Source organism: Syngnathus acus, chromosome 22, assembly GCF_901709675.1.
Source record: "Syngnathus acus chromosome 22, fSynAcu1.2, whole genome shotgun sequence".
NCBI classification, from domain to species: Eukaryota; Metazoa; Chordata; class Actinopteri; order Syngnathiformes; family Syngnathidae; genus Syngnathus; species Syngnathus acus.
Genome location: NC_051106.1, coordinates 6,833,137 through 6,856,773, shown reverse-complemented (window position 1 = coordinate 6,856,773; position 23,637 = coordinate 6,833,137). Strand labels below are relative to the sequence as shown.

The window sequence follows — 23,637 nt, the reverse complement described above, 5'->3', positions numbered from 1 at the left end:
AATTCATTACCTTTGTACAAGAGTAAAGCACAAATTAAGGCGCCTGCTTTTATGTCTCTCTCGTGTTTTGGTGAGCTCAGCGGCAGGAATCGGCGCACGGCGGGATTTGAATGCTCGAACCGCTCGCGTTATAATGGATTTGTGGTGGGTTAAACAGGGACAATTTTCTCCGCTTTGCCTAGGTGACTCTTGACACTGAAGAATATTTTTTCCTCGCGAAGCTACTTTGACCGCTGCAACAGTTCGCCTTTTTTCCCCAGATGTCTTTTTAACGTTATTCCAGAGCTCAGTGAGTACACCTGCCAGCAGCGCAAGTGTTGGAGTTTGCTCGAGATAGAAAAGATGACAGCTCGGCAATGTCTGCAGACGCCATGTGGGGCCCGGGATAATACGGAGCGGGGCCGTCGGGGAGCGGAGTCGGATCGTTTAAAATCATGTAGTGCTGCGAACGCTTTCCGACCGCAGAGGCCGCTTGGATCAATGTTTGATGAAGGCCATCAGGGAGCACAGTTTAACACTTTAATCTTCCCACAATTAAGAGGCTCCTCTTCAACAGCTATAAAACATTCACGCCAAAAGGAGAGCTCCGTCTGTAACGATCTACGAGCGGGGATCCCCCCCAGAGAGTAGCCGGAACTAGCGAGACTAGCCAGATTAGAAGAGGAAGTTATCCATTCGGATTCCTAACCTGCACACATGTACAGATGTACAAGCAACATTCACCCGTCTCTCTCCTGTCCATCAGTGATGGGAGGGGGCGAGGGGGGGATGCCACTCAATAAACCGGCTCTATCCACGAGAATCAGATTCAATCAATGAGGCCTATTTGTGCGATCAGCAGAGCGGTAAAAGCTATCAGGGAGGATAGCAAGACACGGACGGGGAGGGAGAGGAAGAAGAGGAGCGGAGTGAAGGTAGACAGCAGTGTGATGAGATAAAGTAGGTTAGCCATGTCCCACTGCCTTCCTGACAACCTTGCAATGAGGTCACCACGTGCATGCTAAATTGTGAATGCTTCGAGACACCGGGAGCTTGAGTGAATGCGTAAAAACAAATTATTGTTGTGTTGCGGTGACAATGGTGTCTCACATGTAATGGCACCAGAAGCAACACTAATCTTTTTAATAATGACTTGTTAAATTAAAGCATACAATTCACCCCCCAAAAAATATTGGCGAACAATTGATAAGTAGCGACCTTGAACGAACCCAGACAAAAAACGTATCTGTAACAGCGCGACATACCTTCCCAAATAAAATCAAACTTGAAATCACAAAATGCAACAGATGGGTTATCTGTCTATTAAAAAAAAAAAAAAAAAAAAGACCGGCACTCTAAAACACTCGAGAGCAAGGATGCAAGGAAGGGGTATTTCCTCAGCTGCTCTATTTGCCGACACAGCTCGGAGAAATTAAATAACGGGTCGGCAGGAAAAACCGTGAGAAAGTATAAATGATGGAGGAGACAATGCAGGAGGAGAGGGATGATACCCAGAGAGAGTACGAGACAACGCGGCGAAAACCAATTTGTCTCCTCCCCGGTGGGCCCACACCGGCGACGTCTCGCTTTCCATCACTGGCCTCGCTGCCAGTCACTGCAAATGCGCACGCACTTGACCGCATGCACATAATCTTGGACCTGAGCAAGGACAGAGGTCAGCCTCTCCGAACCGGCGCAATTACCTCCGAGGTAAACACAGTATGCCTCCCGGGATAGATCGTGAGGTGGAATGTGGGAATGGACGGGGAGGGGTCACCCTACGGGGAGGGAGGAGTGGATGACTTCATGTGTCGCCGAAAGGGTGGAAGCGGTAGCAGCTGGTTTTACTCCCGTCGCGTATACACGCAGCCCTGTTAGCCATTTCTATTTGGTCGATTCCCAAACTAACATCTGGAGGAAAATGATTACTCCCAGCCAGCACAGTGCCAAGATGACTAATCAACAATTCCACACTCGACAGGAAAAGTGGCGCGCTAAAGGGGGGGAGGAAGGAAGAAAATGAGCACTTGTAATGAGCCTCAAAACATTTCAACACCAAAGTAAACAAAACGACGAAGCTAATCAATTTGAGGCGACCGAAGCAAACTGTCTCGGGGTAGACAAAAACTGGAAGTGTTTTTTCTTCTTTTTATAAAACTTGCACGGAAACCAAAGTACAAAAAAATGAATGTCAACAAGGCTGTATTATGTAATCAAGGCCTCGGTTTATGATGGCCTTGATGGAACCTGAATTTACTTTTTTTACGATTGAAAATATCAACATTTCTATGTCTTGTCCGTAGCTCAACCTCTGTTCCTGGAACCAACAACCTATTTCAGACGACACGCAAAATTCTTCATTGTGTTAAAACTAAACGTTTGACTCTATTAGCTCGCATTTAACCAATCACACCCACAGATAAAAGGCTACAAGCAGCTGGGGGGATTACCGTCTTGTTCAAGGACATTTCAACACACAGATTAACAAACATGCGTTATCGCATGTAGCTGACGTGTTCCCATCATACTAAACATGACAAGATTCAGCGGGAGAACATGGCTGGAAGGCCGACAGAATTATTCGTTTCCCAAATGTCGCGATCTCTGGCAAATCTCGGTCGTGACTCGATGCAAAGCTTCTCGATTTCCCCTTCACACCTTTACCTCACTGGCGCAGTCTGAGACAGCTCCGTTAGCCACGGGCTCCATTAGTCATGCTAAACCGCCAACACCCTTGCTCATTAGCATAGCCGCAAACTTGACTCAAGTCAGATTATTACAAACACTTTGCAGCTGCTCCTCCCCATTACAGTCAATCAAACGGCTTAGTGAAGTACAGTCGAAATTTCCGAGTTAGCGTTCGTGCTAACACTTTATTTCCTGCTACATAAAGATTTTTTTAGCATAGCGCTAAAAAGCAAGAAATTCCGAATGATGTTGTTTATTCTCAAAGCGGGCTGGCATTTCATGTAACATAACAGCATTAAGAGAGGATTAAAGTCCACATAAATAACCTTGAAAAAAAATAGAGAGATTTACCAGCACGATTATTCCAGCTTGTGGAACTGCATCGGTTTTTGACAGATGATATAGCGGACTAAGTGCACGAAGGATGATGCGCTTGTAAACAGTGTGTTGTACAAGCCGAAAAGCAAGCAGCTGTCCCTTGTCTCTTGTTCCCGGTTGACCCCTTCCAGCCCTTCTGCCAAATTTGTACCCTCGTGAGCTCCCCGATTCTTTCCCTCCTCTCCATTCGCATTTATCCCCGATTCGACCGGGCTGCCAGACGGTGTATTGTTCTGTCACTCGCGATCCTTTAATGCCCTCCAATCGAGCGGCGAATATCTTGAGGGGATTTGGCTAGGGATGATTTGGCGGGGAGCTTTAAATACTGGCAGAGGATTTGCATCAGATTCCGAGATCCTGACTCAGAGATGATCACCGCAGCTTTAGCAAAGGACAAAAATGAAAAGTACCTCTGGCGAGAAGCGGGACTCTAATAGGGAACCTTGCTGGTCCTCTACTGTCAATTCCAGAAATTAAGTCTTGACTACTAATTTAAGTGGTGCCTTTGATTAAACACTTTAAATAATGGGACAATTTTACATTTTTCTGAGGCCATCGTTGTTGAGGTTAACAAACATGGAGAAGAATGGGGTTGAGAAATTTAAGGAGCTAGCAGGAGCTAGCAGGATCTGAATTCTATCAGCAGACTTTAGGTCATCTGGTGCTAAGCTCCCAGCAATCCCATTTCCGTGCGTGAACACTGGTAAACATGGTTACTGGGGATGCAGAGATCAAAGTATGCTTGCATGTGTGTGTTTAAACATTGCAGATGTTGAAGCTTGGCCTTCCTAAAACAAGCTACCCTGGAAGGACATCTGCTGCAGTGTCTTTCGTGATGCGTGGTTTTAATTGAGACGATGGAGCGATGAACAATGGAGCCACGGGCTTTTAGATTTATGCACACTCAGCATTTTGGTGACTTGTCTGTAAAAGGGATTAGGAGGACTTTCAAAGTGAAGCAGAGATTGGCCTAGAGCTCAGGGTTTTCTCTCCTGACCAAAGGAGGACCAAGCCAGATTAAAACAGCCAAGTCTTGTTACCAGCTTCTTCAAACTGACTATGGCATTGGGCCACTTGAGGAGCCATCTGAAGGACAACCAGGCCAGGTGGATTAAGAACTTTATTTAAAAAAACAAACAAACAAAAAACAATGGTGGAAGGCACCTTTGTGGTTGGGGGCTAAGAGACCGAGTGAGTGTGTGAAGAGAAATTGACAGGACAGTGCTGCCGGCGAAGGTAATTTAGCCACCGGTGCTCAGGACTTGTGTACATAGAGCACGTGTTCACTTGAGGGAATGGTAGCAGGCTTGAAAATTTGAGTGAACGAAATGGAAAAAGAAGCACGACTAATTCCCAGGCAGACATGATGGGAAAGCTCAATTTACTACCCGATGAAAGTTGAAGGGAAAACAAAGAGCGAGATGTACATACGAGAAAGCAGAGAGGCTAAAAGTACTCCAATTTCGTGGACGGGGTTATCTCCGCAGGGGTGCTGGTTCTTAAGGGCGGGAGCCACCTGTCTGCCTCTCAGGAGGCCATTAAAATTCGATACAAGCGGGGATGGGCAGATGGAGAGTGTGGTGGGTGGAAATAGCAGGAAGATTCCTTCAGCCAAGACCAGATCAAGTCCCTCCTGTTGGATGTGGGTTGGCAACGACGGTATTGGCGTACATGCAACTTATCCAAACATGTTTATAGTTAGTATTTGTTACCTTTATTAAAGGCTGGCTAAGTACTAACCAGAAATGCAGTTTTAGGCATAGGTAATTATTGGATTACTGGCAAACTAACTGTCAACATTGTGGAAGCTGCAGTTGAAGGTCCTCAGACTGATACAGTTGGAAGATCCAAAATTTGGGAGAAAAAATATGCCGTGAGCAGTGTGATAAGAGAAGCTGAATAAAAACCTATTGTGACACAGAGATTATGGTCTCTTTTCTTTGTTTTAGTTTTATTACACAGTGGTTAACTTGAGGCTTTAAAATAGTGACAGCTTGAGCCTGGAACAAATTCTCACATTTCCTAAGGGAACATTTGTTGTGAGCGACAACCACTTGGAGCTTCCATTTCTGGCCAATCTTGAGGTGTTTAACACTCTGTACTTCGCTCTATTGCTCGCCTCGTACATACGTACGACCTCAAATATGAGAGCTGGATAAATGAGCGACGTCGTGCCGGTAAAACGATTACACACATGGTGACTACGCCTTGGTAAGCACTGAAGGAGGAACACTGCATCTTGTGGAGCGGTCGAGCAGTCGAGAAGGCAAATTAAAAGCGTGATTAACACACACACACACACACACACGTGTACTGTGCTGCAACGTAATGTAATGCGCCAGGTTCGTTTCTATCGAGGGAGGTGCAAATCACCTTAGGTTAATATGATCTGGCGCAACTCTTTTATTAGCCTGATGAAGGTAATAGTAGTCTGGAGGGAAGTACGATGCCAAGTAGGCAGAAAAGACCAACCCACAATGACTCAAGTTCTTTGTATTCATTAAAGAGGGATATTAAAAGGGAATGGAATGTGTTCTATATTACTGTAATGAAAAACGGGAAACACAAAAGTTGCCGGTGTAGTTAAGCCTCCTTGGTAAGGCTAAACCAGAGGATCATTCTGAACATGAATTGTTTACATTTGGGCAGCATGGTGGATTAGCGGTTAGCACTTCTGGCTCAGTGCGAATAGGCTCCGCCTCCACCATGACCGTAGTGGAGATAAGTACTATAGAAATGGATTGGGGGGGATATTAACTGTTGGTTAAAAGTTAGCTGTACAAAGTCCATTTTAAGACACCGGAATGCACATGCCTGTCAGCCATCTTTGATTTGATTGATATGGTTAACAATGCTTTGCTATTTGATTGGATTCATTCCATTTGAAGAAACATACCGGCAAATGTGTGTATATATATATAGAGCCTAGCCTAACTTTCATTAAATTGCATCCTGTTGAGCGGGAAAACCTTTTCCGAGGATTTCCCATCATCATTTATCATCGGGGAAGCCTAGCTGTTGACGGGAGATCAATTACACCGTAGTGTACGAAATAGCATCTTCAAATTGAGGTGGGGATAAGCAAAAGCTAAAGCTTGAAAGTTTTTCGCCTCCTTCAAATGGATGATGCACAAATATCATACATGAGGTATATTGAGAGTAAATAAAGGGAAATGACAGTGATGGCTTGGACCTAAGAAAGTAAACCTCATTAACTGGAGAGCTACACATGGATGGATACGGCCAGATGGTGTTCCCTACTCATTTGTCATACACGGCTGACAGAGGAGGAGGAGGAGAAGAAGATTTGAAAGCGAATAAAGACAAAACACGCGATTAGCGAAGAGGAATATTCAGTGCGGACTTCATTCACCCCGCATTATTTACTTCCCGACACCGTGTCTGCGATGCGAGGAATTCTGTAAAAAGTACGACTGAAGCAAACGCACTTTTATGCTATAAACCGAGACGATCCCGTGAATTGAAACACGTGAAATTCTAAACGAGGCTTATTCATCTTCACGGCGTAACAATTTAATCTGTCAGGGAGCAAAATGTGCCGCGCTGTGAAATTGTCTCCAGGGCAACATGTTTATATTTACATTTGGGGATTTATTCTCTGTTCCTTTACAAGGCGAATGATATGCTTTATTCGTCGTGTCGACATTAGACGTGAACATAATGCAAGTGCCCAATGGCGCACAATTATTATTTCCATATATTATTAAAAATACCCCCTTTTTTGAAATGTCCTGAAAAATAATACATTTAGAGATGCGATGTCGATTTTAGTGAGCTACTCGCAACACAATTAAGAGGAAAGTGCCAGATATTCAAGTTCTAATATCCTTTCAGCTTGTGAAGTCTGAACATGATTAAAGTCTGAAAATGAAAACTCCACACAGGAAGGCCAGAGGGGAATCCGCAAAATCACAACTGTGAGTGCACTGGCTCACCATTTTGCCTCGAGCTACCATTAGATCAAATTTAGGTGTAAGGTAGTGCCTCACTCTAGACTTGGACTGTTGTTTTATACAAGCGTGTGAGTGGAGGTTACCCAAAGTGCAGTGTGCCTCAACGAAAGACTCAAGTGTTGAGCTCGGCAATTTTGTCTAGGGTGTGTGTTTACGTGTGTGTGCGCATGTATGTGGATGCAGGTTGAGGGTGTAGCACAGGCAGGATCAACAGAGGAAATCCACACTTGAAAGAGAAGCCCTATCAAGCTCTCCCGGGCATCTCCCGAATGCCCTCCTCTGTCTCTCTCATCTCGCAGACGTTATCTTGACACCAGGTTTATGCGGGGAGGGACGTTCTAAAGTTCACGGGACCGAGGACGCTAAAGACCACGATTGAGGGCACGGGTGAGGAAGCACTAACATCAAACAACAGAATTTTATTTTATACCTGTAGCTATCACAGGTGTTTGGATTCACATTTTCTACTGATCATCCTGTCGATTAAAAATAAAATGAATGGATAAATAAATGAAATAATTGACTTTGCATTACTAAATAAAATGTGAATGTGATGTGAATCTATTTTTATGTCAAAATGGAGTCGCCATTCACACGTTTTACAGTTATTATATCTGTAACCTTTAGTGTGTATGGCTTTTGTAGATGATGTTGCCAAGAGTGAAAGTGGCCATCAATGAACTCACCTGTTAATACGATACTAGCAAATGGTGGGCTTTATTGAACGTGCTAACAACGATACATAACCTTACATAACCGATGGTAGGCGTGCTGTCAGCACAAATATTACACTTTATTTTTCTTGTGAAGTGTGAAATGATGCCAAACAGACTTTTTTTTTTTTTTTTTTTTTTAAACACACACTTGCCTCCTGGCTGATCAGTTTACATTGGGAGTTTAAAAAATGACGACTCCAATGGCTCATGTCCCTTCTTTCCTCCCTGGGTGCAATGTTAACACCTCTTTAAAAGGTACACAAGGATTGACATTTCTTTGAGATTCTATCTTAATTTATGGCTGAAGTTGCAATTTTTGTACAAAGGGGAAACAGGAGGCTAATGTAATTTTTGTTGTTCCCTAAAGCTTGTTCACTGAAAGGGAATAAAAGCACGACCTCATTTTGTTTCCTGTGTGATTTCTTTCCTAAAGGGGAATTTTTACAGCGCCAGATGTGAGGAAGATGCCCTTCATTAGTACAATGCCCATGCACCAAAAGCGCGATTCAATTCAGTTCGGCGGAAAAAGGGCCGTTGCTGCCAGCCAGCAGTGCGGACCACCCATCCACCCACTCGTGATGCGTGTCAACTGACACGACAAAAATGTGCTAACCCCCCCGGGGGAGTTCTAGCGGATATAAAACACACCGAGCGAACATACAGGGGGCATAGAAACACTTTTTCTAGTTTAATAAAAGAACGATTGACATTGAGTCCCAGTGTGTCGTCGTGTGAATTAAAAGTAAATCATATTACTTTAATATGGATTTATCCGATGGGTTTATTATTTGGGTAAAGCCAGAATGACAGAGTGGTCAACTGTCACCATCGAGGATGGCTTCATGCTTGGCTTTGTGGGGACTCACAAACACGTACACATTTGATAGTGTGCGCGCACAACAATGTTCAACTGTGTCAACATCTTGTGTGTGCATACACGCTGAGGAAACAAAACAAGTGCCTAAAGAAATAACTGGCGGCCGGGATGCAGACAAGCAGTCTTGACAAGAAAAAGCACATGAGGTGATTTCCAGGCTGGCGGGGCGATGGGAAGGCGATAAAAACCAACATTACGGACAGCAAGAGCCGACACCACGGCAGCAGAGAACAATAGTCGTGGCAGGCCCTCGTAATTTTTTTTTAGGCTTCTAGAAAATCCACATTTCTTAACTGGATAGGTCACATCCTGGCACGCCCCCAACTTCCCGAGACCAGCAAGCCTCTCTGTGCCGCCACCTGATGCGAAATCTGGGCCTTCAGCTGCCTCGTCCACCTGGTCACGGCAGTCGACATGGAAAACACTCGCCAGAATGGCGGCGGCGGCTAACGGGGGAAGCGGAGATGGAATGTGGCAGTCACAGTGGGCGACTGCCGCGAGCGTTTTTTTTCTCTCCCTATCTCAGTACTCGGCCAAGCTGTTCATGTGATCTATGTAGGCTTGCGGACAGGATGCTAACAGTGAGCGGTGTGCCATATGTACTTGTGTTGTTCGGACCAAGATGGCCAAGAATAGAAGGCGGGTCACGTAGGACTGTATCATCTTGTTGCTGATCTTTATTGAACTTAACAGAAAAAAACAACAAAAGTGTACTTACAGCTGGTACGAGGAGCTTCTTCACCTCCTCCAACGCTCTCTTCATTTTGATCTCAGCTCTGGTCTGAGTGTCTTCCACGGCGATCAGAACATGAAGGTCCTCGTTGAGGTGCTCCCAGTTTGGCTTTCCTTTGTTCTGCTCCTCCTGGAGAAAGAAGATAGACGCGTGAGCGAATGTGACAGCGTGGGCGCGGCGCCGCCGCCAAACGCATCAGAGGACGACGTGGTCCTTGTGAAGAGAGGCGGGATGACAGGAGGGCTCTTATAGTCAGCCATTAAGGGTTTGCTTTGAAGCGACATCCTTCTTTAGTGGAACACACACTTAACAAGGGCGTGGGGGGGTGCCCCGTAGAAATTAACACCAAAAGAGGGCGAGATTTGATAGACAGTTGGAACTACAAAAAAATAAATAATTGTGTGTCATAATTGTTTGATGCAGAGCAAAGTCGATTTAGAAACAAGACACCGTATTGTTTGGCGGCTTTGTAAAATTCATACACGGTCTCGAATAGCCGCATCTCGCCCACTCGACCTGAAAATGGGGCAATTATCGTCCCGATCAATCCAAAGCGGCCTTGTCGATCACAGCCGTTTTTCACTTTTGTGTTCCCCACAATGCACTGTGGCGAGGGTGGCGTCCCGCGGCGGACCTGACGTGATTTCAATGGAGTCGCGGAACGCCAAGGAGAGGCACTCGGAGACGAGTGCCACCCACCCGCTTTCTACTCCGCAGAGAGCTGTTGCCATGGCGCTGCTCTTTACCACGCACGTACAGAAAATTTCAATATTCCGCTCTCGTTTTCCCTTTTTCCACATGGGGGTGGGACTTGCACTCAGGCCATTATTCCACCATGGCTGTTTGCTTGTGGACCATTAGGGGACCCAGACTGAAAGGAAACTTGGCATATTCAAGATGGGACACGAGCAGGGCGGTTCAACTTCAAATACTACAGCCACTCTTCTCCAAAAATCTCGAGTGCTTTTCAGAGTGTAATTGTCAAAAAAGGTGAGGTCAAAGTGTGCTTTCTGACAAAACGTGATAAATATGAGATTGGTCGGTTCAAGGCGGAAGTTTGGAATCACTGCGGAGACGCTTTGCACCAGGTGGCGACCTCCATGTTCGAGTCTTGCGACGCTATTTCAAGTGAAGGTTAGTCCGACAATGGATTTATCCTGCGACGAACGCAACGGTTTGATGGCATTTTTATTTTGAGTCAAATGGCTGCTCTAAATAGAGGCTAAAGGTCAACAGTATAAACAGCTGCAGTAGAGAGCTGAAGGGTACGTGGAAGGACAACAAGCCAGGCAGCGACATTCAGAAAGGAAAATATTTTTTCCCCCAAGAGTGCACTTCACAAAAAAAGTCACACAGGTACCACAAAATGAGAAAAATATGGACACTTCACGAGAGTAAATATTAAACCTTACAATCAACCGTTATTTTACCGTACTGCTATTTCTGATGGAATGATTAATCGCAATTTATCAGTCTCGCTGACTTCCCCTCTGGGCAGGTTCTTAAGGACATGGCTGGCAACAACAAACTAGGAAGACTACGAGAGTGTGGCGATGATAGCGACACAAGCGTCCTCCGAGGAATTGGCGTGCGATGCGTTCTGTCTGAACAAATGCGTGGCTAGGAAAAAGGTTGTGAGAGGCTTTTATCAGTGTTAAGTGCAATCCGGGGACGAGTTATTATCCTTTAATAACTTCTGTCTCCTCCTATTTAACTTGACTCCCCCCGAATGCTTTGCTGGTTTATCATCGACGCCATATTTGACCCTTCACCTCAAGGAAAATTGCGTAAACATCCTGCACACAAAAAAAGGATGGAATCCAAAGCACCTATGTGAAATGTGAAAGAAATACAGCTTCAGACAAGAGCATTTAATTTGTCTTTGTACTTGGCAGGCAAGGCAGATGGTGTGTGGGGGTTGAGCTAAAAGGCTGGCTTAAGACAAATGGGCCAAGAGACTAACTTAACCAAGGGGTAATATTTCAACACTTGTTTGTTTGAGGACTAAAGTGAGGACAGTCCAATCCCATTAAGCGACTTTCATCCACATACAAAAAAGAAATCGCGGCATACGGACTGGTACGCATAACCGCATTTCGCCCTTCACCTTCCTCTCGATTTTCTAGCCGAGCTGCTTTTCCATCTCTTGCCATTGTTCTCCACTGGCCCGTGATTCACTCAGCCTCCCTCTCTCTCGCACTCCAACACGGCCATGCAGGCTTCAGTGAACCCGCCCGCCCGCCCGCCAGCCAGCCGCCGTCAGCCGGCGCGGCCCAGGAGCAACCAGCTGAATTATTGAGAGCATAAAAATGCTGCCGCTAATGGATCCTGAATAAACACGCTGGCTAAAGTTGCTGCCGTGGCTTCCTGGGCTGCCACGGGGCATGAGGCGAACGATACGGGAGGATTGAAGATGCGATGGAGGAGGTTACCAAAGGGGCCCTGGTTTCGCCCCAGACTGAACTGTAATTATGTAACACCTCCAAAGACTCTGAACCCCTCCGCGTAAAAAAAACTGATCCGGCAGAATTTTTAAAACATTCTGAAGACAAGGGTCAAAACAGTAATTCAGTCAAGACAGATCTCAGTTTTACCCTTTTACAGTTCCCGCTTCTCCAAATAAAGTTAAAAAAAAGACGACACCGAAGGGCAAGGAGAACTTTGTGTAATTAGATAAGACGGGCGATCCAGGAATGCGATGCGCACTGGGAATTGTGGACGCGCCAGAACATGTTCACTCCTCTCAAACTACTTGTGGATCTAATTGTGACGAGAGAGCCGAGTGCCCTTATTGTCTCCTCTTCTAATGAACACACTCCGAGGGAAATGAGCGCAGAGAGCAAAATTAAAATAAGAATGGGAGGTTGCCATAAAAATAAAAGAACAAGAGAACGAGCAGAAGAAGAAAAAAAAAACGCTTGCCGGGAGCTTCTAAGATTATGACTCAGCCTCAAATGTGCTCGTCTGCTAGCGTGAATTGTTTGTGCAGCGAATCGCCGTGGACTTTGTGTGCGCAGATAAGTTGTATTCCCACAATGAAAAGGGATCAAATACATTTCCTTATGTAAATGGAATACAATAAAGCATCCCCGACTGACAGCTCCAAACTAAAGAAAGAAAAGATGGAGGAGAAGTCAAGAATAGACTCCTCATAGAAGGGTATTTACTAATCCCGGAGGAAAGATTTTTCATCACAAATACGTGCGGCCTTCTTTCTAATAAATGGAGGCTGAGGCCATTCAATTCTGGGAGAAGAGGAAAATGTGTTCTTATTTCACCAAATGTGTCGCTACATCGTTTTTCAGGACAAGTCTGAATGGCTTAGATCAACTTGCTTTTTTTGACCTGAGTCACAAATGAAATGTGGCTATGAAATGAATTTTAGAAGCCCATAACCCGATTGCAGAATAATGGGGTAGAAGTAAAAAAAAAAAAAGAAAAAACAAGGATTATGTCCAGCCCTGGGATGTCGGCACATAAACACACGTGGCATTAGCCCTTTATGCCTCCAACTTCGGCTCGGTGGCTCCCAAAATAGAGGCCGCCCCTGGCCTTGGCCGTCTGCCCGCTTTTCCGCCTTACTACTGCCGCCTCCTTTACTTTCCACTGCCTTTTGCAAACAGATCACATGTCAGCATCCAGCCATCAGGCATCCGGGTGCCGCCGCGTCGAGTTTCCGCGTGGCGACCAGGATGCTATCGTGCGAGGAACTTTAAAAACGTCATACCGCAAGGAATCTTGACCTCAAACGACCGCGCAAAGCATGCGAGATCAAAATGTTTTTTCCTGTCATTTTTCCGATGCGCCAAGGGAGCGCGGCATGAAAAAATAATGCGGGGTAAAATACACCGGAATGCGCTTACCTTCTTTTTGTCTCTCATGGAGCTCTTGCCTCGCACCATGATTTTACATCCCGTTTCTGCTTCCAACTGTTTGGCCGTGAGTCCCCGCGGGCCAAGGATTCTACCCACAAAGTTATACTGCAAAAGAGAGAGGAAAAAGGTGTTAAAATATGTCAATTACCAAAAGCTACGACTAATAACACTGACTCAGCTTGCGAAATTCACATGACCAAATCGAGAAATCAAGTGGGCCGTGAATGTTTGTGACCTGAGATCTTAACAACTCTGATGTCATTTACAGTCCATAGCCAAGAGGCAAAATGGCCGCCCCCATGATTGGATTAACACACGTTTGCTGGAAAATTGTTCGAGGTGTAAAAGAGGCTTTTGATTACGTCGGGATTGTAACGAGTTCGGAGGTTAGATGAGGTTGCGTGCAAAATAAAATGTCTTCTCAAGCGCTCCTTTTGTTTTTTTGAATTGCTGTGTGACTTTGTACTAAAAGGAAAAGGGATAAACGGAGGTAATCCTCTCCACTTGGAACTGCCTTCCAATGGGATAAAGGAAAAATGTGTTGAAATAATCCAACGGGGTTCTGGTCCAAAATTAAAACAGAAAGAAAGGAAGCGTGCGCGGCCATGCGTGAAGATAAGATTAGAACGACGAGATGCAGCGCGCGCACGTTCAAATGTTGCTTTCAGTGCACAACGGCGGTGCGAGGAGAGCGACTTTGCCACGACAGGGACGCCGCCGTTCGTCTCTTGAGCTACGGCGATGAGCCTTGACACGGACGCATTGAATTCATAAAAGGCAAGTCACACGCGCTTACTCACTCTGCTGCTACGCAAAGTACGAGAGGGCCGTGAAAGGAGTCACGTTTAATTACACGGGGATTACACATTTAAAGAGACATGTAAACAAACACGCACGGGGGACGGTCAGGAACTCCCGGCTGCCATTTTGAACACGTCGAGCTGGAAAGGCGCGCCCCGCGGTTGCACGGGACTATAGAACACGCTACTTTACTTTAATCGTCTGGGTGACGAGTGCAATGGGCTACTTCTGAGCATAACCGCCTGCTGAAGAATGCGTGCGGCCATGCGGCCGACACTACGCAGCACCCCCTCCTTGGAAGACATGCTGGCACAAAACAAGACTGTCTCAAACTACCTCAATGAATTAATATTTTATGTTGAAATGGGCAGAAATGACTTTTTAATGGTTAGACAATTGCTTATTGGCATTTTGTTTCTTGTGTAAAGACTGCACCACTTGGTTTAAAAAACAAAATGGCATGCGGCTTGGCTGGTTTGTTCTGTACCGGACGTGTGTTCTGGTGGCCCCGGAGATATAAAAATAGAAAATAAAAACACGGACTTGGTTGATTAACACAAACTAAAACCTAACTTCACTCTAAACGCCTTGTCTAAGAGGTTTGGGTTAAGAGAGAAACGACGTGTTGCTAAAGAAGCTAACTGCTAAAAACACCCGATTCTAAAACATGTCGGCATTGGTTTATTGAGATCGTTCGAACTTTTATCGTCAACAATTTAGGAGCCTTTTGAAAAGTTTGAAGTGGCCGTGTTCTGAAGGACGCTTCTGGTGGCGATTTGATATACTTGCTAAAACATCTTTATTGCTTGTTTAGCGACTTAGCTTTCAAGCGGCAGAACGGAAAGAATCCACTAAAGACTCAAATTCCCTTGTAGGATGTCGACAGTGACGTTAAATTGACGTACAAAGCATGAATAAATTAACTACTTATTTAAATCACAGAGCACCACACGGACATACGACATGTTTAGAGGCCCATAAACTGAAAACGGTTGGATGGATTCAAAGCCCAAAGTAACATGGAAAGAGCAATTCAATATTTTATGACGCCGGCTTCTCTCTTCCCTTCCCAGCGACACTCGGCGCTCTCCGAGGACACGGATATGTTGATGACAATTGTACTTGACAGAGAGCCCGTCGTTCTCATTAACATATTCATGACGGAGAAGAGCCGAGACAAATAAAGAGTGAAAAGGTTAAGGAGTGGATGACACGCAAGTGCAAAGGTAAAAGACACTAATATCTTTGTTTGGTTGCAAGCAGCTGAGGGAGAGAAAGAAAGAACAAAAAAACATTCCAATTCTGCATTCTTTTGGTTTGACCAGTCGGGTGTGGGCCGGTGTTTTTATGGAAACACATACTTGAAACATGAAACCGACCAGACAGAGGGGGGGAAAAAAAACCATCCCTCAAATGATGGATTCAACTTGTGGTATCTGTCACCATATTTTAGAACACAGAATAAAACTCGATGCTTCATCTATCTATGATAAGTGTCAACCAAAAAACTTGTTATTTTGCTATTACATAAAAAAAAATTGAGTCATCAGAAAGGCATCGAGCCTGCCAGGAATTCTACTCCCCTGCCGCCAGTAGGAATATGACGGTTCCAGCGTCCCCTTTATTACACATTCCAACTCCTCTTGTTGCCTTACTCATATTTAAAACGACAAAAACAATTTTGCTCTCAACAGAAACTCTTTCATACTCTACAAGACACTCTACACGTGGCAGACAATACTTGAATTCACCGAGTCTCCTCACTTGTGCCTTTTCATGACTTCAAAGTTTCGACCATTTTCCAAAGCATACAAACAGAAAAAGCTCCTTGCTGTGCGCCTACAAACCGTGTGTGTATGTGAGACAAACACACACACACACAAAGCCCCCTTCAGGACAAGGGCTTACAATGACATTAAAGGGAGGTTTTTTTTTGGGAGCCCCAGTTATCGCTACACCACAGGCGGGTTATGCTGTGTGCATATCTACGCTCGTGCCTGTGTGTGTTTGTATGTGAAACCGCAATGTGGCCTGAACTCTTGCAGACACCCAGAGCTGATTGTCACGGGTGTGTGTGTGATGAAACAATAGCAGTTGCACCCACTATGTCCAGAGAAGCAGGACAATTGTTGCGTTTGTTTGTGGCAGTGTGCAGACAGGAAATGAGATCAGGACGAGTGAGTGCTCTCTCTGTGTGTGTGTGTGTGTGTGAGTGTGTGTGGGGAGCTTAACGGGCTGTGCAGGGAATACCAATGACATATTAGATCGTCTCGTGGGTTTATGGAAATGAGTAGCGCTTCATCAATGTATCAGAGCGAGGTAGAATTGACACTTATTGCAGACAATGCTTCCTTGATTTCGATCATCTGAATTATGGTTGTATGCGATACCAGATCATATTTCGGCCATTTTTAATTGACGGCCCCCGATCGAAATAATCGAAAGAACGAACGTATGGCTCCGATTATATTTTCCTTCCTGTTCTAGTCATAGCTTGCAGCAACTGAGAAACAATACCCGAAGTCGTCGGGGGTCACTCGCAACACAGAACCTCACACGCCACCTGCTGGCTGGCTGCCTGCCCGCCTCCGGTCGCACATTCATCTTTTCGAAGCCACAATGCACAGCTACTGGCACGTTTCCGACAGGACGGAGTGCAAAATGGAGATGAAGGGTGGACAAAACTGCGGCGGCGTGAGCTACATGAAAGGTCTGAGGGCTCGAGTGATGGAGGAAGGTAAATTTTGTTTTGATTCCAACGGTGACATTTTTTTTTTTTGCCTGAAAGCCCCGTAGACTTCAAAGCTCTCTTTTTAGCACATCCAGCATTTAACACCTAATCCGTGGCCTCCTTTGATAATTCTGTTAGGATTTATTGTGGGGTTGCAGGCATAGGGGAAAAAGGTAGAGGGGGGGGGGAAAAAATGGGAAAGCGTTCAAGATCGACATCGGCTCAGGTTTTGGAGCGAAGAAGCGAGAAGAGTTCACCACTTGCCAAACTTTGACATTAAAGTAAGAGTGGGGAAAAAAACATTAAGTAAGTGAACCAAATCTATATGAGCTCACTTTTTCTTTTAAAGGTGCGTATTCACTTTGTTTCACAATTACGTTTCAATTCTAATTTCAAACTATTTCTGAGTGTTAAAACAAATCAAGATGTCCTTGGTGGAGTTTGACACCTGTGGTTTCTCTTACATGACCGTCAACTCCCCCACCATAGAATTCTGCAGGCGCAGAGGTGAGATGTTAGGCAGCGCGTTTGGAAGCCGGGTAATGACTTAAGGTGGGTCAGAAGGATATGAGCTGTCAGCACGATAAGCGATGACACCCTCCCCATGGGAACGATCTTAATGACTTTCCCTTTGCTGGGATGTGGCCGATTAATTTTGCAGCGGCGACGCAATAAGGCGCAGGACGTCCGGTCTTCTTAATCCAACCTGGCCTCTGATGTTTTTCCCCCACAGTAGTTGTGAACTTTTGATGACTTTCCATAATCTTCCAGATACACACACTTCATTTAAATGTTATTTTGCTGGGTGGATATTTTAGTCCCCTTTGACGCCGTCATTTGCGTCAAAAGATCAATCTGAACTGGGAATGAGTTAAGTGTACTCAGCAATTTACTGCTCGAGACTGGTACATTACCATTAAGATAATCAGTGGAAATATAGCAGAGAAAGAGTCAACGCAATCGAGTCTGTCCCTAAACGTTTTGAACCCAAGGCGACTTTTCCCTCAATCCAACTGGACGTCCACTGAACGGCTAATACTTCCAACAAAGGGAATAAACGGGCGCCATATTTAAAGACGCCCATCCTATCAGATGCCTGAAGGTCAGCTTAAATGACGTCGCCATCTGTCATTTGGCTTTCCCGTGTGTACGCCAGCGTGCGCTGGGAAGAGAAGCGCCACGGCGGCGCCAGATAGCATTTAATTGAAGGTGGACGCAATCAGATAGCCTGTGACTGAGCTGTCAGTCAAGATACGGTCGCCACGGTGACGCTCAAAGCAGCTCTGTGCACCGCTGGCTAACTGCTTGCCTTTTAAGTACGGCGGATGAGAGAGACGCATGACTGGACACAAATGGGCAGACTCGGACTCGTGAATTATGTCAAATTAAACGACACATTTGTCAAATGTCGTACAGTAAATAAAATAAGAACCTCCAAATTTTGTAAATAATAATAAAATCATACAAAAATAATTGATGCATTTGTAAAACCTACTCATACTTTTAAGATGTCTAACAGAAAAGTAATGGAGAGGAATGCGGAAGGTGTACCTCAGGGACGGTTTATAGGTACCCTCTAAGTGTGTGCCGTGTAATGAGCGTATTTATTTGGGCATTGTAAATGAATTTTTGAGTGTACTTTCAATGTGGCAATGGAAGCGAGGACGCATGCAAGCGATGGAAAAACAACGATAAAGCTTTTGTGCCAGGTGAGTGAGAGAGAAAATGGCGTCACCATTCTCCAGTTTGTTCCCCCAACGGGCCTTTAAGGCTGAGGGGAAATCTGGTGAAGCATTTGGAAATTTGAGAGGTGGAAAATGTTCCCTGGTTCAGGCCCCAATCATCATTACTGTTTCCTTAAGTGCTGGCCAGATGGCGATAAGCATTTTTTTTTGCAGTTCCTCCACCATCTCTGGCCTTTCAATTTTCACCCTGACTCACACCCAAAAAAAGTGATTGCTAAGATACTGGACATGTAGGATCTCAAGGTATATCCTCTAAGAATAGAGCCCCATAATTCCATCAAGACCCACCGCTGATTTCCCTCGGTCCCAATCACCATACCTAATTATAACATCGCTATCTGGCGCTTCTTGGGGATGTAACGAACGCACGTGTGCAAACTAAAATAACAGTGACAAAGCATCGCGGCTGATAGCTTTGCCGTTCCTGCTGCGTGGTCTGTCCTTTTGAATGAATGTGCGTGCCTGCTGAGGACAGGTCATTACTGAATCATCTCAACCACCAGGGGAGGGGAGGGGGGCTAATTAATTTAGTAGCTTTCCTGGCAGCTTGTAAACATAACGCTGACTTACCGGCGCTGCTCGGTCAAATGAGGACCCGAAGCATTTAATAGACGCCTATACAGAATATGAGATGTCGGTACTTACGTCTGGGTACTCTTTGACAGGCACAAACAGTTTTTCCTGCAGGTAGACCATGGGTCCCATAGGCTCAGGTAGCTCCAGGGGGTGTCTGTCCACAAGGCCATTGACTGTATCGCTGTACATGTGTTTGCGCACTCTGTTGATCTCTAGAAGAGGAAAAAAACATAAAGAATGGTCAGTCAAATGGATCACTCGTATTGGTTCTTTTGGGTTTTTCAGTGTTAAGATAAAACTTGATGAAGGAAACTAAAGATAAACAGTTTGACAGAAGAATAACCAAAGTTGGCCTGGTTTTGACTAGCAATTATTCAGAACAGTAAATAATGGAGACAAGCATGCTGCCTAAAAGGCAGTGCAGTCAAATAGTAATCTGCAGGGGCGGGGTCGGGGGGGTCAGTTTATGCGGGCAGGTCATGGGGCTGGTCGGGGGGGGATCAATGTCTGTAGCCATTACTAAGTGACACACATTTTGGTCACATGTGCTCGCTTGTTGTGCCACCATTTAAGCTAGGGGTCTTCAGCTAGTTTTGTCCAAGGGACCATCATTATAAGCAAGAAGCAACTCGGGGCGGACTATTATTTTGTATTTAGGAATCCTAGCTACATTATTTCTAAAAATGTTACAATTATTTGCCATTTCACGGACCACCTGCAATACCACCACGGACCGCTAGAGGGCCGCGAACCACCGGTTGATAACCACGGATTGAAGCCATTGGGAGTCGAACCATGCGGGATGTATGGAGGGATTGCGCACGGATTTGAATTATCCCACGGAATGACATCAGGGCAGTTGAGAGAGCTCTAAATTAAAACACTTGCAAGGGAACTTGACACTTGGCTATATTAACATTTTGAAAAGCACCTCCAAGTCTTAACCTTGGATTGGAGCTCATTTGGAAGGTGGGTCAGATCTATATACAGTCATCCCATACGCAAGGGGACACATTTCAAATATTGATGGATACAGTCACATAGCTAAATAATCCCCCAACAACTAGCGGAATTACGTTAATTTTGCGAGGGGAATTCCCACTTCAGACCACATGATTGATGGGCTGACGTGAACATCTGGCCTGCAGTTTTAGCGGACCACACCTTAGGGACGTATCAGTTTTGTGCCTCCGACCCTCCCATATGAAGTCATCGCAGATTCCTATCGTCATCCAAAAAAAGTCACGTCATTGTGAAAGTAGTAGACTGAATTCTGCGCCGATTAATCGGCTAATTGCATTTACCGTATGGCACCTGATGATTTTACCAACATCGTCGTCACAAACCAAGAAGGTTCGTCGTAAGGACGAAAATTCTAAGATGTACAATTGGGTGCCGGTCCAAGGTTTGCAACATTATGTACGTCCTTGTTGAAGGGATTTACGACAAGCCTTCCCATAAAAGCGCTGACTGCAGAGTGGCCAAATGACAAAGCCATTTTCGCTGGCTCCTATGATTGATCGCCGCTGTGCACACGGTGGGACAGATGTTCATTCGGCGCCGCGTGTTTGCAAAAGGCAGCGCGTCGTTTCTTTCCTGAAATGAAACCGTTCCAAAATGTTTGCAAAAAAGCGCATGATGAAAAGAAAGTGATTTGTAATATTGACCATCGGCAGCAACATTTTATAATGGGAAAGAAAAATGTGAAAACAACCACTCGCACCTTCATTCCTTGCCCTCCCTCCGCCCGCTGTTTCTATTTCCTCCCGCCGAAATGCCACATTAACATAAAGGGCCGCGCTAGGCTATCAGGGGAGACGTGTAGCATTTGACAACCTCTAATTTCAATGCGGGGAGTCCTTTCTGAAGCGCCGCACTCACTGCAAAATTACCCCACACCTCGCCGGAGTGACACAATCATTTGTCTAGCTGTCCGGCGTGGCAGAAAGCCTGATTGTAGGAGAGGGATAAGGGAGGGGAGGGGCCCAAAAGAGAGATAAAAGGAATATTAACAGACAAGGGCAGGCCATCTAATATTCTTCAAACGGCAGCAGATGGGATCGCTCGGTGATACCTCGATTCTCACACGCCTTAAAGCAGGGATGTCAAACAAATTTTTGTCGCGGGCCGCATCATAGTCAGAGTTTCCTTTGGAGGGCCAGAACAGTTACAATATTTTAAAAATGAATGAAAATAAAAAATGCTAGCAATAACTTTTTTTTATATTTAGTATTGACACATGAAGTCTTCGCGGGCCGCATACAATGACGAGGCGGGTCATATCTGGCCCTCGGGCCTTGGGTTTGACACCTATGCCTTAAAGGGTACACGCTCCATATTATACATAAATGCGGGTTTTATAATGAACTGGTTTGGATGTATTCATTCCTAATATAATTGATCCCTATGAGAAATAAGTAGGAAGCGGAACAGATAGTGCCCTGACTTTTTTTGAATTTCCGTTATTTGATTTGTGCTGTGGTGTCGTCTGCCAGCTGACTTTGCAAACACGTTCAAAGATATTGCCTTGCTGTCACGAGTTGTCTGTTTAGTCAAAAGGATGCAGGCAAAATGCACACAAAGTCATTCTAATTGTCCACATTTCCCTCAGACAAAAGGAGAGGGAGAGGGGGAATGAAAATTCGCCCTTGAGAGTGGTTATAGGGTAACGAGGAAGAAGAAAAGAACTGCTGAGCCAGCGGACTGCAGCTGTATTCACAATTCATTCCTGCCGACACCCTCGACGTCTGCTAAAACTGCTCATTTTATTCTTATCTCTTTGTTTCTCGCAATCACTGCCCTATCGCCTCCAATCTGCGGCGACAAAAAGGACACGCCAGTCGGTGGAGTCGATCGTTAACTGCTGAAGAAACCGCTTCGTGAAATATTCTCAAAAGCTCATCTGTCGAGGGATTTTTGGCAGTCGACTATTGTGAGTTGGAATTTGGTGTTCATTCAGCCAGAAATGTGATTATAAACAAGGCCACATAGAAGAAAAGGATAAGATAAAAAAAAGAAAAGAAAAATGGGTTAGGGATATATATATATATTTTTTTTAAACGCGCCGGTCCTTCAGATCTAATGAAAGTAAACAGCGTCGGGATGAAGTTGGCGGGTGAGGCGGAGGAGAGATCAAAGATGGAGCAAGTGATGGGGGGGGCAGTCTGACAAAGGTAAACAAATTAAATTAAATCAGTTCCACTCGAATGAACGTGACTCCTAATTTAGAGCACAGCATTCATTAGGACAAAAATAAAACCCAACAGCTGCAAAGAGATCTAATCGTTGCATCGTTCATTTTCCAACGGTGGGAAGATTTGAGACACATCTGTTTATAAAAAAAAAAAAAAAAAAAAAATGGAGTCAATCACAGACACGGGTGAGGAACAAGCCTTTTCACCTGCAAAGTCTGGCTACGAAGGGGATCGGGATGTTTAATACATCGCGGCACGGATGACTTTATCCCAGACAACGCTCCACTTGAACAGTTGACGAGCCGGGCGTGTGAAAGACGGAGAGTTTTTTTATTTTTATTTAATGCAAAGAGCAAAAAGGGGTGCATCGGTGGAGGTGACTGAGCCATGAAAACGGATGCATTTCTGGGGCTTATCATCTCTTCACAGCTGCCTCCTCTCTCCATCCAGCCTCTCCTTAGAAGGATTCCTCGCGTCCGCCCGCCCACCCGCCCTCGTGCCTGTGTCTTATTTTTACTTGCTAATCTTTGATTTAACAGTAGACTAGACGCAACCCTTTGATGTTAGCACCCAAACTATTCCGAAGCCCTTAATGAGTGTGATGTACTATCAGCGTAGTTAAGGCCAAGAAAAAAGAAAATCCCACATTAGCTTGTAAAGTTCACGTCCCTGGAGCTGGCGTTTAGGAAAAAAAGTTTGCTTTGGCCAACTTTAACACCCACGTGCGTTTTGAAAAGTCTCTATTTCTCGGAATAGCAGCACCAAACAATTATTTGGTGATGTGACCAGTAGAGATTCTGTCAGCCACTGACGTAGCTTTGCTAAACTGACTCATCGGCAGAGTTCCTGAATCCAGACAAGATGTGGATTGAAGCGCTATCGCCACTCCGGATGGAAAGGTCGAAACGGCTGGAGACAGAAATGACAGTGCAGTTTGCTGGCATATACCGGGCGAGATTTATGTGTCAGGGATTCGCCAAAACCTCCAAAGTCAAGTCTTTAAGTACATCGGCCACTAAATAAAAGACCGGGCGTAACAAGATTTCCCAATGCGTTCCTCTGGGAGCTAGGTGAGGAAAGTAATAACGTGGGTGGGTACACAGCAAACAAGACAAAGAGCAAGTGCTCTCATTTGGCCTGTCTTGGTAATAAATGGACGCTTTGGAAGAAGAATGCCAATAACAATCAGAGCTAGCTTAATGTTTGTCCAGGTCTATAATGCAGATTTGCATTGAGTGTATACAAAGCGGGTGTGCGCATGCATATTGCAGCCAACTAGCCCCAGAGAGCAGCACGTTACGCTCTGTGATCATCAATAATGAGGTTGAAAAAACACACACAAACACACACAACACTTTGGTTCAGCTACA

The 23,637-nt window shown here is 45.1% G+C and overlaps 1 protein-coding gene across 6 annotated transcripts in view; it reads right to left on the bottom strand.

Annotated features, from left to right (window-relative positions):
• qkia (QKI, KH domain containing, RNA binding a) overlaps positions 1-23,637 on the bottom strand; it is a 47,519-nt gene that overhangs the window by 12,268 nt on the left and 11,614 nt on the right. For all 6 annotated transcript variants that reach the window (XM_037242120.1, XM_037242118.1, XM_037242119.1 and 3 more), the window contains exons 2-4: positions 19,143-19,285; positions 13,209-13,325; positions 9,331-9,474 (exon numbers count right to left, since the gene is read on the bottom strand). In XM_037242120.1, the coding sequence (XP_037098015.1) occupies positions 9,331-9,474; positions 13,209-13,325; positions 19,143-19,285 (404 nt within the window). The remainder of the gene's footprint in view (positions 1-9,330; positions 9,475-13,208; positions 13,326-19,142; positions 19,286-23,637) is intronic.